The sequence below is a fragment of the Phacochoerus africanus genome, chromosome X (genome assembly GCF_016906955.1).
Source record: "Phacochoerus africanus isolate WHEZ1 chromosome X, ROS_Pafr_v1, whole genome shotgun sequence".
Taxonomy (NCBI): Eukaryota; Metazoa; Chordata; class Mammalia; order Artiodactyla; family Suidae; genus Phacochoerus; species Phacochoerus africanus.
Window position 1 is genome coordinate 41,771,826 of NC_062560.1, and position 15,493 is coordinate 41,787,318.

Sequence of the window (15,493 nt, forward strand, 5' to 3'; positions counted from 1 at the left end):
CCTACCAGGTTAATTCAACATAGACAATATGATATATATGAGTGAGTCTGTTAGGTGCAATCTACTCTCTAGTGGTGGTCAGTTACCCTAATTAAGACTACATGCTCGGAGTTCCCATCATGGTGCAGGGGAAACGAATTCAACTAGGAACCATCGGGTTGAGGGTTCGATCCCTGGACTCGCTCAGTGGGTTAAGGATCCGGTGTTGCCGTGAGCTGTGGTGTAGGTCACAGATGCAGCTCAGGTCCTGCTTTTCTGTGGCCATGGCATAGGCCAGCAACTGTAGCTCTGATTCAACCCCTAGCCTGGAAACCTCCATATGCTTTGGATGTGGCCCTAAAAAAAAAAAAAAAAGCAATATGCTCCAGGATCGCTTAGCAAATTTCCATCAGAAACCCATACCTCAGAAGAGGCTGACAAAATACTTCAGCAGTTTATCAATGATCCACAAAACAAGCTTTGTTAATTACCATAAAGAATATCAGAAGTGAGTTTTAGTCAAATAATTAGACTCAAAATGAATGGATCAGTTATAAATATTGACCAGGCACTGTCTTTACCACAACAGGTTCTAGGAATCTGGTGAGCCCAGAGATTCATACCCTTCCAAATGGCATCTTTGGTTTCATTCCAAAATGGTCCTAAGTTCTACTCTTTCTTGGGGGAATTTATCTGGCCTGATTCCAGTTAGCTAAACCCACTACTAGAATGTTGTCATATTTGTGTCGAGTGAACATTTCCGGTAGGATGCTATTGGATGGGTTTCCTTCTGGGGTGATAAAAATGTCTTGGAACTAGATAGAGGAAATGGTATATATAACACTGTGAATATACTAGATGCCACTGAATTGCACACTTTCAAATGGCTAATACAGAGTTCCCATTGTGGCTTGGTGGTAACGAACCCAACTAGTATCCATGAGGATGCGAGACTGATCCCGGGCCTCAATCAGTGGGTTAAGGATCCACTGTTGCCATGAGCTGTGGTGTAGGTTGCAGATGTGGCTCCGTTCTGGCATTGCTGTGGCTGTGGTGTAAGCCAGCAGCTACAGGTGCAATTCGACCCCTAGCCTGGGAACTTCCATATGCCCTGAAATGACAAAAAAATAAAAGATAGTAAAATAAGTTAATTTTAGGTTATGTGAATGTTACCTCATTTTTTTAAAAGATGTTGGAGGCTGAGTTGTTTTGAAGACTAAAATGGTAAATTTTATATTATATGAATTGTATCTCCAATTTTAAAAGTATTAGGAAAAAAGGATGCTGGAACACCTAAAAGGAGGAGAGCTGGAGCTCCATCAAGCTTTTAGTAAAGGTAGTGAGGAGGAGCAAAACATGCCACCCTAGAATATGCCACTTAGGAATGTAGATTATTTTGAGCTGAAGACAATCAGAGCCCAGCAGACTCAGAAAGAACTTGTTACCTCCTCCTTAACTGTCTGAAAGAATTTAGATTGGGAACCTACGCCAGGAAAAGAGCTATTACCAGAGAAAACTTTTTACATCAGAAAGACTTATCAGCACGGTGTGGCAATCACTTTACCAAACACTTGGTCTTCTCATCTTTTTCCCCTTTGAAGCCCCAGACTCCCACACCTGTCTCCTTAGCTTGGGATGGTATCTAAGCATCAGTTAACCTGACTGCCAAGGAAGTTCTGTTCTTTTTTTTTTTTTTTTTCCCTTACTGTGCCTGTGGCATCCAGAAGTTCCCAGGCCAGAGATGGAACTCATGCCATGGCAGTGACCTCAGCCACAGCAGTGACAATACCAGATCCTTAACTGGTTAGGCTACCAGGGAACTCCAAGAACAGTTTTAAGTTTAGGTTTAAAAATTGAACAGATAGTACAGAGAATTTCCCATGTATCTTCCCCAGGCCCACACCCAGTTTTCCCTACTTAACATCTTAACATTGGTGTGGTACATTTGTTACAATTAATGAACCAGTCCTTATATGTTATTATTAACATAATAATAATCCAGTGACAAGGCTGGATCTTAACCCTCTAGGCCACCAGGGAACTCCAAAGCATCTCATACTTTTATGGGCTCCCCTTTGTACAAAATACCCTTTTCCCCCATTAATATGTTTTATATCGATTTAATTATTAGTCCAACCAAAGAATCTAGACAGGAAGAAGGGAAAAGCTTTCTGCTCCTACAGTAGTATTCAACCCCCAATTTTTTTCTTGTAATTGGGCAGGAAAGTGTAGCAAGAATACTCATATCTCACCTACCTCTATGTACTGAATGCTACTGCTAATAAATTTGTGCATGACCAAACTGCCACAGATCAGTTGACAACATTGTCATGTTTGTAATCACTAAATATTTATCAAACAAATAATTCATTAAAAGAGAATAAAGGGAGTTCCCATTGTGGCTAAGCAGATAATGAACCCAACTAGTATCCATGAGGATGCAGGTTCGATCCCTGGCCCTGTTCAGTGGATTAAGGATCCTGTGTTGCTGTGAGCTGCGGTGTAGGTCACAGACGTGGCTCGGATCTGGCATTGCTGTGGCTGTGGCGTAGGCCGGCAGCTGCAGCTCTGATTCAACCCCTAGCCTGGGAACCTCCATATGCTGCGGATGCAGCCCTGAAAGAGAAAAAAAAAAAAAAAAAAGAGAGAGAATAAAAGATGCTAGGTGGAAACAAAGAAAAAGAAAGACATTATTTTAGGCTGGGCTTCAGTACTTCTAGAAGAGAAACAGACTGATATTTCATGTTCTGGTCCCCTGAGAATACAGGGCTGACGAACTCTAGCATGAAAGGTAGAGAGCAAGTCAGAGCGGGAGCGATGGAAAGATAGGAAAGGAAGACGGAGGGGAAACTGTAAAATGCAGCAAAGTAAAAACTGGAGGGAAGAGACACCAAACACATTAAAAGTGATCTCACGAAGGTGAAAGACTTAATTGCAATGGAACTTGATGCATCAGAGAATCCAGAGAGAAGGATCTAAAGTAAAAATTGCTTGAAATGAAATTTTATGGAAACATAATTATGATACAAGTTTTCATCATAATTTATGATGTCAAGCAGAGACTAGATAAATAAGGTCCTAGAGGATGTAATTGGCTGTAATTTTCTTGAAAACGAAAGGTAAATGTCACTTGGCAGGTTGTGTGATCTTCGGTTCCCCACAGGCCTCTACAAGCCCTGTATTATATGAGGTTACCTGCCTGATTCCCGAAGCCTGTGGATTTTCTGAAGCAAGCCAAGAGGATATAACATCTGAAATGAATTAGCTTTAAATAATAGATACGTGATATTTCCTCATTATAAAGGAAAAAAATTAATGTTAACATTTCTGAAATCAGAATCCTCTTACAATTAAAGCCAAGAGAAACTCAAAGCGGTCAGGAATGCATTTCAATGAGGAACAGAGCTGTAACTTGATGTAAGTTGTAAATTGAGCCTTGAGGGGAAGGAGTTAATTCTATTTTCCTGTCAACTGCGTACTTGGCTTTGCATTGCACATCCCAAATAGCTGGATTTTAACATTAATTTGGAGTCTTAATTTTAACTGAAAATGTTTTCAACATGATTCCTGTCTGATTTAGCAATGACACAAAAATAATTGTGTGTAGAAAATTGTCCATCGCAGGCTAGGCAATGCAATAAGGCAAAAACAAAAGCCTAATCACTCAGAAAAAATCACAGAATTTTCAAGGATGGTGATGTTGGTATGACCAATGCTTGAGTCATAACGACTATTACTCAGGAACCAAAAATCTAAGTGTCAAAAACTTACTTACAGCTGAATTTCTAGAGAAACTGGTAGGAAGGAAAAAAGCATTAGTAATGTTCAATAAGGCTCAACATTTTATAAGAGATCAGCATCAAAAGTCTAAGTTTAAAATGTTCTCTTTGAGGAAAAAGGCTCAAATTGTGAAGTACTAAAGAAAGTGCATAATAGTAAAGACAAATGCACGCTGTTATAGGTTAGTTAGTAGACAATAAAAATTTGCGTACATTTAATGCAGTGTTGCTTACTCTTCCTGTAAAACCTGTTATTAAATCACTGGTTTTTCTTAGGATTACAGAATCTGAGAATTAAGGAAATAAACCACAATGAATTTTGTACTGCATATAGAGGATGGCTCCTTTATATGTGACAATGGTATATTTAAAGAAATTTATCATAGGTAAAGGGGAGTAGAATATAACACCCCAAAACATGCCTCTTTGGCATAAGAATTATCTTGAGCTCATTATTTTTAAGAAACAGCAGACAATGGAGAAGCTCTGAAATCTGGGTAAAAGTTACCCTGATTTGTAAGAGACATTTAGATTTATGAGGGAAATCTTCATTTGTAAGGATGTCTCCCTCTCTGGACTGGGAGAGGAAGATGACCAAATCTCTAGAAACTGATCAATGGGGAAGGCATGGACTTAAATCTGCATAACGGCTATACCATCCTTTTAGGTGCTTTGCCAGATAACCTCCCATAACTGGCTCCCCTACCCTAACATCTTTTGTTTTTAGCTGGAGCTAAGTATTTAGGGTAGTAGCTTGGGCCATTTCGGGGAGTTTACTCCATTTTCCTGCTATCTCCCACGTATACAGGAGGTCTGCATGCTATTAAACTTATTTGTTTTCCTCCTGTGAGGCTGTCTTCATCACAGGGGGCGGCATCTCAGCCAAGAACCTTGAAAGGCAAAGGGAACATTATTTTTCCTTCCCTACATAGGCTAATTCACAAAAAAAAAAAAAAATCTAGTAAATTTAAGATACATAAACCATAGTTCTTGACCAAAAAATTAATACAAGTAAAAGGCACTGTGTAATTATAAATGAATATTGTCACCCCTAATAATTACCAAGGAAAATAAATTTTAAAATACAAAAAAATAAATGCAGAATTTAATAAAATTCAAAGAGGTACAAACCTGTAAGATACAGGCAAATCTGTAATCTTGGGTAAATTACTGGATATAGATTATTACGTAAGAGAATTTAAAGAGAGCTAACTCAGGTAAAGGTACTAGCTAAGTGATTCTCAGCCTTGGTTTCTCAATAGGAACTTTAAAAATTTTTTAAAGACCTCATCTGAGCCTAAAGGAATTAAACTGGAATCTTGGAGGCAATTAAGAGGGGCTTTTTTTTTTTTAAAGCTCCACAAGTAATTCTGAAATGCAGTCACAATGAGCAATGGACTGAAAAAAACTTTTTAAAAGTGCAAAAATTTGTCATAGGGAGAACAAGTAGAAAGCAAAAAAGGATGGAAGCACAAATAGATAAATCTGAAAGGAGAAAAACAACTGCAATAAATAAATCCGAGGTTTTTTAAAAATAAATAGTATACATAAGATTCTAATGTGGGGAAGGAAAAAAATCTTTCCCCATCTATGTTTTTCTGGCTGGTCTAAAAAATTAAATTGACATGAGATAGATTAACAGGAGAAAAACCAAATTTCATTATATATCCATGGGGTTTCATAAGAATATGAGGCCCTAGGACAAGTTAGGCAATTGACGCTTATTTGCCATTTGAGAGAATGGAGTAGGGGTTTGGGACTTCCAAGAGTAGGAAGGCAATTCACAGGAAAATTAAAAAGAGCAAATGTTTGATAAACAAATGTTTGCTGGGCCGTATAGAAACAATGAGGCACAGAAGGGAATTTTCACCAACACTGCAATTGCTAGGTTCCTCCCTGACTAGCACACCTAGTTCACATTACATTTTATTTATCACTGTGATTGTTCCCTTCCTGGAACAGTCCTCTAAATTCTTTCAGACAATTAGGGGGAAGGTCAAAGGTTCTTTCTGAGTCTTTTGGGCCTTGACTGTTTTCAGCTCACAATAATCCACATGTCAAAGAAACACTATTTGGGGTGGCAAATTTTGCTCCCCTATGCTAACAAACGTAATCAAAAAAAAGAGTATAAATAAATAAAATCAGAAATGAGATAGTGAATAGCATAGAGATGTAATAAATTATAAGATGTAAGTTATCCTATAATAAATTACTCAAGCCTCTATGAAAATAAATCGTAAAACCACGAATAAATACAAGATTTTCTGTAAGAACTGTGAATTATCAAAACGCAATGAATAAGCTAATAACCGAGTAAGAAGTAAAAAAAAAAAAAAAAAAAATTACAAAAGTATTGCCCCAACAAAGGCTCCAACCAGCATGATTTTTTTCAAACGTTCAAGGAAAAGAAAATTACCACTTTATACAAATTCCCATACCAAAAAAGATAAAGCCACAAAGGTAAACTCCAATGCCTGATAGACAAACCATTAAGAAAAAGTAAACTGTGGAGTAATAGTTGTCACCCTGGCTTCACATCAGAATCATCTGCACAGCTTTTTAAAATCCTGATGTCTAGGCCACATCTACACCTACACACACCCACACAGAATGAAATCAGAATCTCTCAGATCGGGCCCAGGCATTAGTGATTTTCAAAGTTCCCCAAGTGATTACAATGTGCAAGCCAAGGTTGAGAGCTACTCCTCCACAGCAATTTCCCTGCTTACGATTATAGAAAAAAGATCCTACTAAAATACAAGCAAGCAGAATTCAAGAGTCTGCTACAGTTATAAGTCCATTATAGAAAAAGCAGCATTTTCCTCATAGATGCTTCTAAATTAGGGAGTAAGAGCAAATATGTAATGATCTCATACTGTTTCCTACCACATACATTTTAAAATTCAAGAGTAATTCCTTAACAGAATTAAAAAGCATCTGCTTTAAAACAATAGCCTAAATATCCAGTATTATATTCAATTAAACTATGTGTCTACTATAACCAGGAACAGAACACAAGTGCTCCTACCAACATCATGATTTAATATTGCTTTTAGGAGCTCTGGACAATGTAAGAAATAAAAATATTAGCAAGAGAGAGACAAAATCATCATAGGCAAAAAAATAACGGCATAAGCAAAGCCTGAAAAACTAAAACTAAATAAAAGATTTCAGCATAATCACAACTGAATCAAAACCATTCTTATGCACTAGCAATAACCAGCTGAAAATACAATGGAAGGAAGACGTATATTCACAACAGAATAAAAATTTACAAAACACTTAAAGTTTGGTTTAATGTAAACTTTGTGACCCACATCAAACTCTAAAAATATTTACTAAAAGATACAGGAGAATTTGACTAATAATAGGACAGCTGAAGTATATCATGGGATAAGCAGACTAAAATCACAGATTTCAAGGGGATATTTCATTGGTGTTTTGGAAGGACCTGAAAAAAATAATCTGAATTCCACCTCATGAAATAAACAGGTAAAATTAAGGGTAATGTCAGAGACCTAACTCTCCCAAATTTTATACCTTACTATAACGCTTCATTACTAAAACAGAGCAAAACCAGATTAGTAAGAGACGTACTATTATGCAAAAAAGAATAGATGGTCTGGAAATAGATTCTATTACACATAGGAATTTAACACCTGATCAAAGAGGAGTCATATCAATAAGCAAAAAATGTACTAATTTGAAAAAGCCTCACTGTCTATCTCCCCCTAAATAAATTATAACCCAAAATGAATACCAGATGGATTATCAGCTTAAATATAACAAATCAATCCCTTTTACCCTCCAAAAAAATTATATATGTGTTAAAGCCTTGAAAAAGAAGATGACTATTCTAGGCTTAGGAGAAAAAGAAAATTATGAAAAGAAAAATGTTAAAATCTAACTCCAAACAAGTTATGACTTCAACAGGTTAAAGTATAATTTAAAAGCAAGCAATACATGCATAAAAATTTTAGAAAATATGACAAAAGTTTATTTTATAAAAAATGTTTAAAGATCCTAAAAGAGAAATGAAAACAGAACTTAAAATGCACAACAGAGGATCAATAAGAAAAGGAAAATGTTCGCTCTAAAAAATTATTAGGTAAGTATGAATTAACACTGAGGTACTGGTTTTGTCTGTTTCTCCTACTAAATGAGCCTGGAAGGATTATTCGCTACCCATGGGATTTTAAATTAATACACTTCTTCCGAGGGAATGTGGTGCTCTGAGGAACAATTTTCAAATTCCTGTACTTCTTCTCAGGAACTCCGTTTCTGGGCATATAGCCCAAAGAAACAAACCAAAATATAGAAAAACGTATGTGCAAAGATGTTCTCTGCAGCTTTTTTTTTTTGCCCTCCACCTGCGGAACCTGCGCTACGGTGGTGACCCGCCATAGCAATGACAATGCGGGATCCTTAACCCGCTCACCACCAGGGAACTCCCTGCAGCATTTTTTTTTTTAATTCCAGAAAAAATTAAAGATCTGACAAGAAGGGAAGGGTTTTGGTGAATCGTGGCACATCTATGTATTCCATGGACTATCTTGAAGGCACTAATTATGTTTTTGAAAACGATAGCGCAATAAGAAAAATGCTTAGGATACGCGGAAATAACTCAGTGAAAAACAAAAACATGACTGAAAATGGTAATGTACTACAATTACAACCATGTTTTCACGAGCATGTATATTTAACACTTGTTTTAAAAATCATAACTGTATTTTTCAAAAAGACTGGGGGGTGGGGAGGGACAGAATGCAAGCAATGGCGGCGGCTCCAATGGCGGGCTGGTTGGCACGTAGGGTGGGGGGAGGGGTAGCTGTGGGGAGGAGGGCACAAACCTGAGGTAGAGGCAAAAGGGGACCACGCCGTGGGTAGGGGGGAGTGCTTCCGGTGGCCAGGGCTGGTGGGCGGGATGATCTCTGCCCTTCCCCCTCTCTTTCAGCGCTGGGTTCAGCACTGCCCTCTTGCACATCCTTGGCAGCGTGGACCTCAAGGCCACCAGCTGAGCTCAGGAACCCCTGTGCGGGGTCCCTAAAGCCCTTTGCAGCCTTTTCGAGGGCTCTGGCATCTCACCAGGGCCTTCTATTCCAAACCAAATGGAAGAGCTGTCTAGGTCCGGAAGTGCTCTGACCTCCGGAAGTACTTTGACGGCCGGAAGTAGTTCTGTGCAAAAAATGTGCTTCTTAATCCCGGAAGCTCACTCTGGGCTCGGACGCCAAGCCGAGCGCTCCGTGAGTCCTGGGTCTTTGTGACTTTTCTAACTCGCTTTGCGATCTCCAACTCAGCGGAAGGCCTCTGACATCTCTGGAACACTGAGAACTGTGATGGGCGGGTGAAAGAAAGGAGAACCGTCTCTAAGCTGTGGGAGCGGCACGCGGTCGAGTACCACAGGAGCGGCGCTTAGGTAGGGTCCCCCAGCAAACGCCTCGGGGGGGCCCACGTGGCCCCCTCCAGCCGGCCAGCTGACAGCTGTGCACTACTTTCGGGAGAGACTAGCAGCCCTAGGTGCCTGAAAGCCTAAAAGGAGGACCTTGTGGCCTTCTAGCTGAGGTTTTGCGGGGCTCATCGGGCCAGGGAAATTCCTCCTCCTCCTCCTCCTCCTCCTCCTCCTTCTCTTCCTACGCTTCTCACTCCTCAGGCTCGAGTGTGAGTGGAGCAGCCTCCAAAGACTGCTTTGATTCGGAACACTTGGGGTTCCCTTCGACCTCCGTGGAATCCCCTCAGCGCCATCCGCTTTGCTCTGCTAGCCCCTTTCTGGAAGAAATGGCTTCTCTAAAAGACTACAGCTTTAAGATTATTCCCAAACAGAGTTCCGGTACCTTCACAAACTCTGAACTTGCAGCCAGCACTGAGGATCAAAATAACGAGCCTGAGAAAGCAAACGGGGACCAGAGAAGGTGGGGTGGAGAGCCAGACCAAAGCTCTTCAATGATCTACGTGAAGGCGATCCAGGGCATCCTGGACACATTGATACCAGAAGAAGAGGCCGTCGCTAGTACAATATGGAGCCCAGGACAGCATGCCAACCCTGAAGAAGAACCAGCCGGGACTGCCCTCTTCTCTGCTCCTCAAAGAAGGAACGTGTCAGCCCCAGAGGTCAGAGTGGGGGAGATGGAGATGGACGACTTCTTTGACAGAAGAATGACGACACCTCCTGAGGAGAAACTCTGTGAGAAGCCATTTGGTGACCAAAGGACATTCATCTTTGAAAAGAGCTCTCCAGCCCTCCAATTTCCAGATAGACGTGACTATCATTCAGAAATCCAGGTGCCTCAAGAAAGGGGTATGGTGATTGAGCACCCTTGCTCAGGAAGGGACTGGTCTGATATGGATGAGGTTTCTGCATTCAGATTCCCTCAGGAGGAATCCGCCTCACTCAGTCTCCCGAGAGTTTCACAGCCTTCGTCCTTCACACCCGAGCCTGTCATGTTCTGGCCTAATTTGTACAGTGGCCCTTGGCATGACTCTACCAGCTACTGGACCAGCAGTCCCAAGCCTCCCAGCTATCCTTCCCTGGGCGGCGGCGGTGGCGGCGGCAGCAGCAGCAGCAGCATCAGCAGCAGCATCAGCAGCAGCATCAGCAGCAGCATCAGCATCACCTCTCAAGCTGGGATAAGCAGCCAGAGCTACTTGAGTGATTATTCCTTCAATTCCACCGTGCACTCTCCAGACTGGTCCAGAGATCTGAAGGCCTCAGAGCAAAGTTCATCCCTGAATTTGCCACTTTGTTTCTCCACAAGTTCAGAAGCAGAGGTGAAGGAGACAAGATGCCAGCTCCAAGAGGAGACATCATCACGCCCTTGGGGAAGATACGTATCTCGCCCCCTGCCAAGGAGCCACTGGGAGCAAAGCCTAGAGAAGGGTTTCATTGATACCCACTGTCACCTCGACATGCTCTATTCCAAGCTGTCTTTCAAAGGAACCTTTAACAAGTTCAGAAAAATCTACAGCCGCTCCTTCCCTAAGGAGTTTCATGGCTGCATCTCCGATTTCTGTGATCCTCGCACGCTAAAGGATGGCCTATGGGAGGAGCTGCTGAAAGAGGATCTGGTTTGGGGGGCCTTTGGCTGCCACCCCCATTTTGCACGTTACTATAATGAGAGCCAAGAAAGAAGTATTTTGCAAGCCTTACGCCACCCCAAGGCTGTAGCATTCGGAGAAATTGGCCTGGATTACTCCTACAAGTGCACCACACCTGTCCCACAGCAGCACAAGATATTTGAGAGACAGCTGCAGCTGGCCGTGTCTCTAAACAAGCCCATGGTGATCCACTGCCGAGAAGCTGACAGAGATCTGCTGGGCATCTTGAAAAAATTTGTGCCCTCCGACTTCAAGATCCATCGGCACTGCTTCACTGGCAGTTACTCAGTCATCCAGCCCCTTCTGGAGTACTTCCCCAACATGTCTGTGGGCTTCACAGCAGTCCTGACTTACAGTTCCGCCTGGGAGGCCCGAGATGCTCTGAAGAAGATCCCGCTGGAGAGAGTCATCGTGGAAACAGATTCTCCCTACTTCCTCCCTCGGGGGGTTCCCAAAAGCCTGTGCCAGTTTGCCCACCCCGGCCTGGCCCTGCACACCGTTCGAGAGATTGCCAGAATCAAAGATCAGCCACTCTCCCACACCTTGGCCACCTTACGAGACAACACGAGTCGTCTCTACAGCCTTTAAGCGGAGAAGGCACAGCCAGGAGTCTTCCAGAAAAGGGGGGGCAGCGACCTGACAACACAGACTTGGGCTGAACTCTGCCAGTGTCCCAAGTGAAGGATGGGCTCGGCAAGCCCATTGGAACAGGACAGGATGTCTTCCTCAGAACTTCTTAAGACTTCTGCTTCTGGCTGGTAGGGTGGGGTGCAGTGGGGTGGGAGGAGGGCTAAGGGGATGGGATCGGGGGCTTTCCTCCCAGCCCAGTTGTGCCAGGGTAAAGAAGAAAAGAGTTCCATATGGTTCAAGTTTGCTAATCCAAATCCCTGTTCTCTGCAGCCTGTGTTTTTTGAGCAGTTGGTGAATAGTCACCCTCCTACTTGTCTTCGAAAGGAAAGAAAGCAAGGAATGTTGGATTGTAAAAGTAAGCTAGGTGATTTGTTCCATTTATTCCCAAAATGTATTTCTTATCATAGGAGTTCTATAGTCCATATGGTTTGTTGTTAAATTTGTACATCTAGTGACTGTTCAACTTACAAGTTCTTATTTTTAAAGATAACTAGCTGTAGCGTTCCATCTAAGAGGAAACCAATTTAGTAAAAATTAGTTAATAGTCATAATGTGCCAAGGGGAGCTGTGGGGGAGCTTAGAGTGATAGGAGCCAAGCTGGTTGAATCTTAGAACCACTGAGACGAGTTTGGAATCTGAACTGAACTCCCAGCACTTGGGTAATTCCACAGCTCTTCAGATAGCCAGCATGTAATAACCAACTCTTCAGTCAAGTTGCTCTGATCCTTAACAAGGCCCAAATGTATACCACTTAGAAATACTATTTTCTAGAAGGACAGAAACAGGAGAGCTTCAGCTGCCCACTTGGCAAACATCCGTCTTTCCTGAGAAATTATAGTCAGCTCACATTTTAAGAAAAATATTTGCGTTTAGAAATTGAAGTTTGCTAGCCAAAGCGCACACCTAAGTCCAGGAGTCCCATTACCAGACGAGATGTTCCATTTTTAAAATGCTCCAGGCTTCTCTAGGTTCCTCTGTGCCCATTTATATGGACCCAGAAAAACTCAGCTGGCTCGTCACCATTTGGTCCACACTTCAAAAGAATCTTCCACAGAGGAGCCTTCCCTGACTGCCAATCTATGGTGTTTGCCTCATCTGGGAGGAAAAAAAATCCTGGACTGCTTCTTTGGACTTGATCGTAGCACTTGGCCCTGTCGGACTGAGATCGTGTTGTTAATTGATGTATGTGTTCACTGGTTATCTTCCCTACTAGGTTGTAAGTTGACAAGCATGTGGGTCGCATTCACACTGTACGTACATCCAACGGCAGATTAGTGCCTGGATCAGAGCAGGCACTCAGCAAAGGCTTCTTGAATTAACATATGAATGAATAACTGACTTCATTAACACCTGGCCGTAAGTGGTACTATTCGGGTAAGGTGGCAGATATTAGTAAGAGAATAGAGAAATAAGGCATCCTAGTTCCAGCAACCCTCTTTAATTTACAAGGCAAGGCAAGGTTTAAAGGCCACCTATACTCTGCCGTAGATGTCATCTATAATAAAAGAAAGACATGTCAAAGCTTAAGCCCTACCACAAATTTTGATAGTTCATATTTCCTGTAAGTAACACTGACTAAGCCTAGATTTTCCCCTTTGCTGGGAATCCAGTCTTTTGAGAAGAAAGCATAAGAAAGCTGTAGCTCAAGTTCTTCACTCTCCTTAGTAGAACAAAAGAAGCTGACGCAATGTTAAAAGTGCAGTTTGATTATGTTTTTCAGGGTTAGGAGAATTTCCAAAATTAAGCCAATGTTTTGAGTTAAGAAGGTTTTGCTTTTTTTCCATCTAATGGTACACTTTAAAACAGACATTGCTCAAAGTGTGTCCGTCAACCCACTCAAGCCCTGAGCTTTTGATAAATGATTTTAGAAATGAGAGTTCCATGGACACATATTTTTGATAATAACTAGTTGTACATAGTTCCAGAGTTGTTTCTTCTTTCTCTCACAAGTCCTGTGATATGCTCATGTGAGCTACAAATACCCAAGAAAGTGTTTCTCCAAGTTACTTCTATATTAATTTAACTTGAGTTACAATTCAATGAGCTCAAGTTCTTTGGAAACGTGAGCTTGGGAAAGGCAGCCTTAGTCACACCCTTCCTGCTGCGATGCCCTCATCACATTTCGTACCTGTCTCTGCTCATCACAGTCTGACATCTTTCATTTACCTTTCTCACCATATAAGATCTGTGGAGAACAATGTGATGAATCTGATCCTAGCGAAGGGACATTACCAAGTGGGCATTTTAAAAATGGGTGTGAGTGAACGGTTGCATTTGTAAGTACACAATCAACAAGATAAACAGGATAGACACATAGAATTCGAGCAAGTTTCTTCTTCCAAAAGAAAAAAAGATCTCCTCTTTTTAATTTTTGTTTTTTCCATTATAGATGGTTTATGGTGTTATGTCAGTTTTTGCTGTACAGCAAAGTGACCCAGTTACACATAAAAGATCTCCTCTTTATATGGAGAAAATACTTGTCCTACACCTGCTCCTCTCTTCTACATTTTTGATGGCAAATGCCGACTACACCCTAAAGTGTTTCCAACTGGCAGGAGAGAGCCTTGCCATGATTCAGCTTTATGTCTTTAGGAACGAGAGTGAGCAATACCATCTTCTCTGACTGTAGTATATCCAGAGTGGCCTAAGGCAAAAATCACCATCTTCCTTTACTTCTTTCATACACGCAGTTAAAGAAAACTTCATCTATTCATGTTACTAGTAAAAAAATAAATAAAAACAAGCAAACAAAAAAAAAACAAAAAACAAAAAACCCACACCAAAAAAAATACAAAACAAAAAATCCACAAAAACAAAAAAACCTCCTCCTGGTGGGCAAAATTTGAGCACTCTGTAAATAGTTTTCCACTAAAGTGGTGGATATTCCATTGAATCTCAAAGAATGGTTATTTAGTATTCATACGTTTGTATGGCACTCGATGTGTCTCTGCTCCCGCTCCCGTTCTGGAGACATTAGAGAGCCGTGAAGGCAGCCGGTGATCTAGAAATTCAATTTGCCATTAGTGGTCCCTGGGCCATCAGTCAGCCCAGAGTCACCGGGCCTCTCAGGCCCATTAACAGGTTCCCTGAACCTTGGTGGTCTTTTCACTGCACGTCCATACTGTGCTTCACTTAAATTTTAGAAAGACAGCAATTTCTACCCTTTTAAGCTCAAAAAGAACAAACTGCCCACTTTGTCTTGGGGAATAGGAGGATTCTGGTTTTTTTTTTTTTTCACTTGGTCTTCATTTGTATCTGACTTTGAAATGAGTACCTGCTTATTGTAGAATTTTTGAGACTTCTAAAGAGCACAAGGTGAGGGGGGAAAAGTTCATAATCTTACTACTTAGACAGTCATTTTAACCACTGGAGTAGCTCTTTGGAGTTTTTCTCCATTTCCACAGTTAATTGGCCAATTTCAGCATTGTACTCCTTGAGTCAACTCTGCCAATTAATATTTACTATAATATGCAGTTCGTGATTAGCATAATAAGCAGTACATTTTACTTCCTCTAAAGTTGTGATTTATATTATTTTGTGTATTTTTGTTTGCTTTCCTGAGCAAACAAGCTAGAAGTTTGTTAATTCTGTTGTTTGTTTTTAAGACTCAACTCTGACTTTCTGTTCAGATCTATTGTGTTTACAGATTTATAAAATTCAGCTTTTAAGTTTATTAATTTTTTCTTTCGGCTCTCAGATGTCTGGGGGTTTTTTTGTGTTTTTTTCCTAACGATTTAAGTTAAATGCTTGATTCATTTTTAATTTGAGGGGAAAGAACAGAGCATTCAATACTATAAATTTGCCTTAAATTATAATTCTGCTGTATCCATAGGATTTTTTATTTTAATGAAGTTTATATTCTCATTGTAAAAATTAATACATATGCATTCCAAAAATATGAAAATAGGAACAGAAAGAAGGGTAGGATACTTTTACTACCTAGAACCTACTGTTCTGTTAATGTCTTTAACATAATTGTGATTCTGTATCAAATTACATATACTTTTAGAAAA

The 15,493-nt window shown here is 40.8% G+C and overlaps 2 protein-coding genes across 2 annotated transcripts in view; one reads left to right on the plus strand and one right to left on the minus strand.

The window, feature by feature from the left end:
* The window catches only part of EFHC2 (EF-hand domain containing 2), a 189,125-nt gene that overhangs the window by 126,096 nt on the left and 47,536 nt on the right, over window positions 1–15,493 (minus strand). The gene's annotated exons all lie outside the window — the stretch shown is intronic.
* Window positions 8,532–11,544, plus strand: LOC125118825 (putative deoxyribonuclease TATDN2). Its single transcript, XM_047765655.1, has 3 exons — window positions 8,532–8,565; window positions 9,316–10,314; window positions 10,378–11,544. The coding sequence occupies exons 1-3, from the start codon at window positions 8,532–8,534 to the stop codon at window positions 11,436–11,438; spliced, it is 2,094 nt and encodes a 697-aa protein (XP_047621611.1). The 3' UTR covers window positions 11,439–11,544.

What these genes read in the sequence shown, in the direction of transcription:
- LOC125118825 (XM_047765655.1), top strand. Translation starts at nt 8,532, where the DNA reads ATGGCGGCGGCTCCAATGGCGGGCTGGTTGGCAC. An exon ending in AATGGCGGGCTGGTTGGCAC is followed by an intron (nt 8,566 to 9,315) that starts GTAGGGTGGGGG and finishes GTGGCCTTCTAG; the next exon opens with CTGAGGTTTTGCGGGGCTCA. An exon ending in CGGTGGCGGCGGCAGCAGCA is followed by an intron (nt 10,315 to 10,377) that starts GCAGCAGCATCA and finishes TCACCTCTCAAG; the next exon opens with CTGGGATAAGCAGCCAGAGC.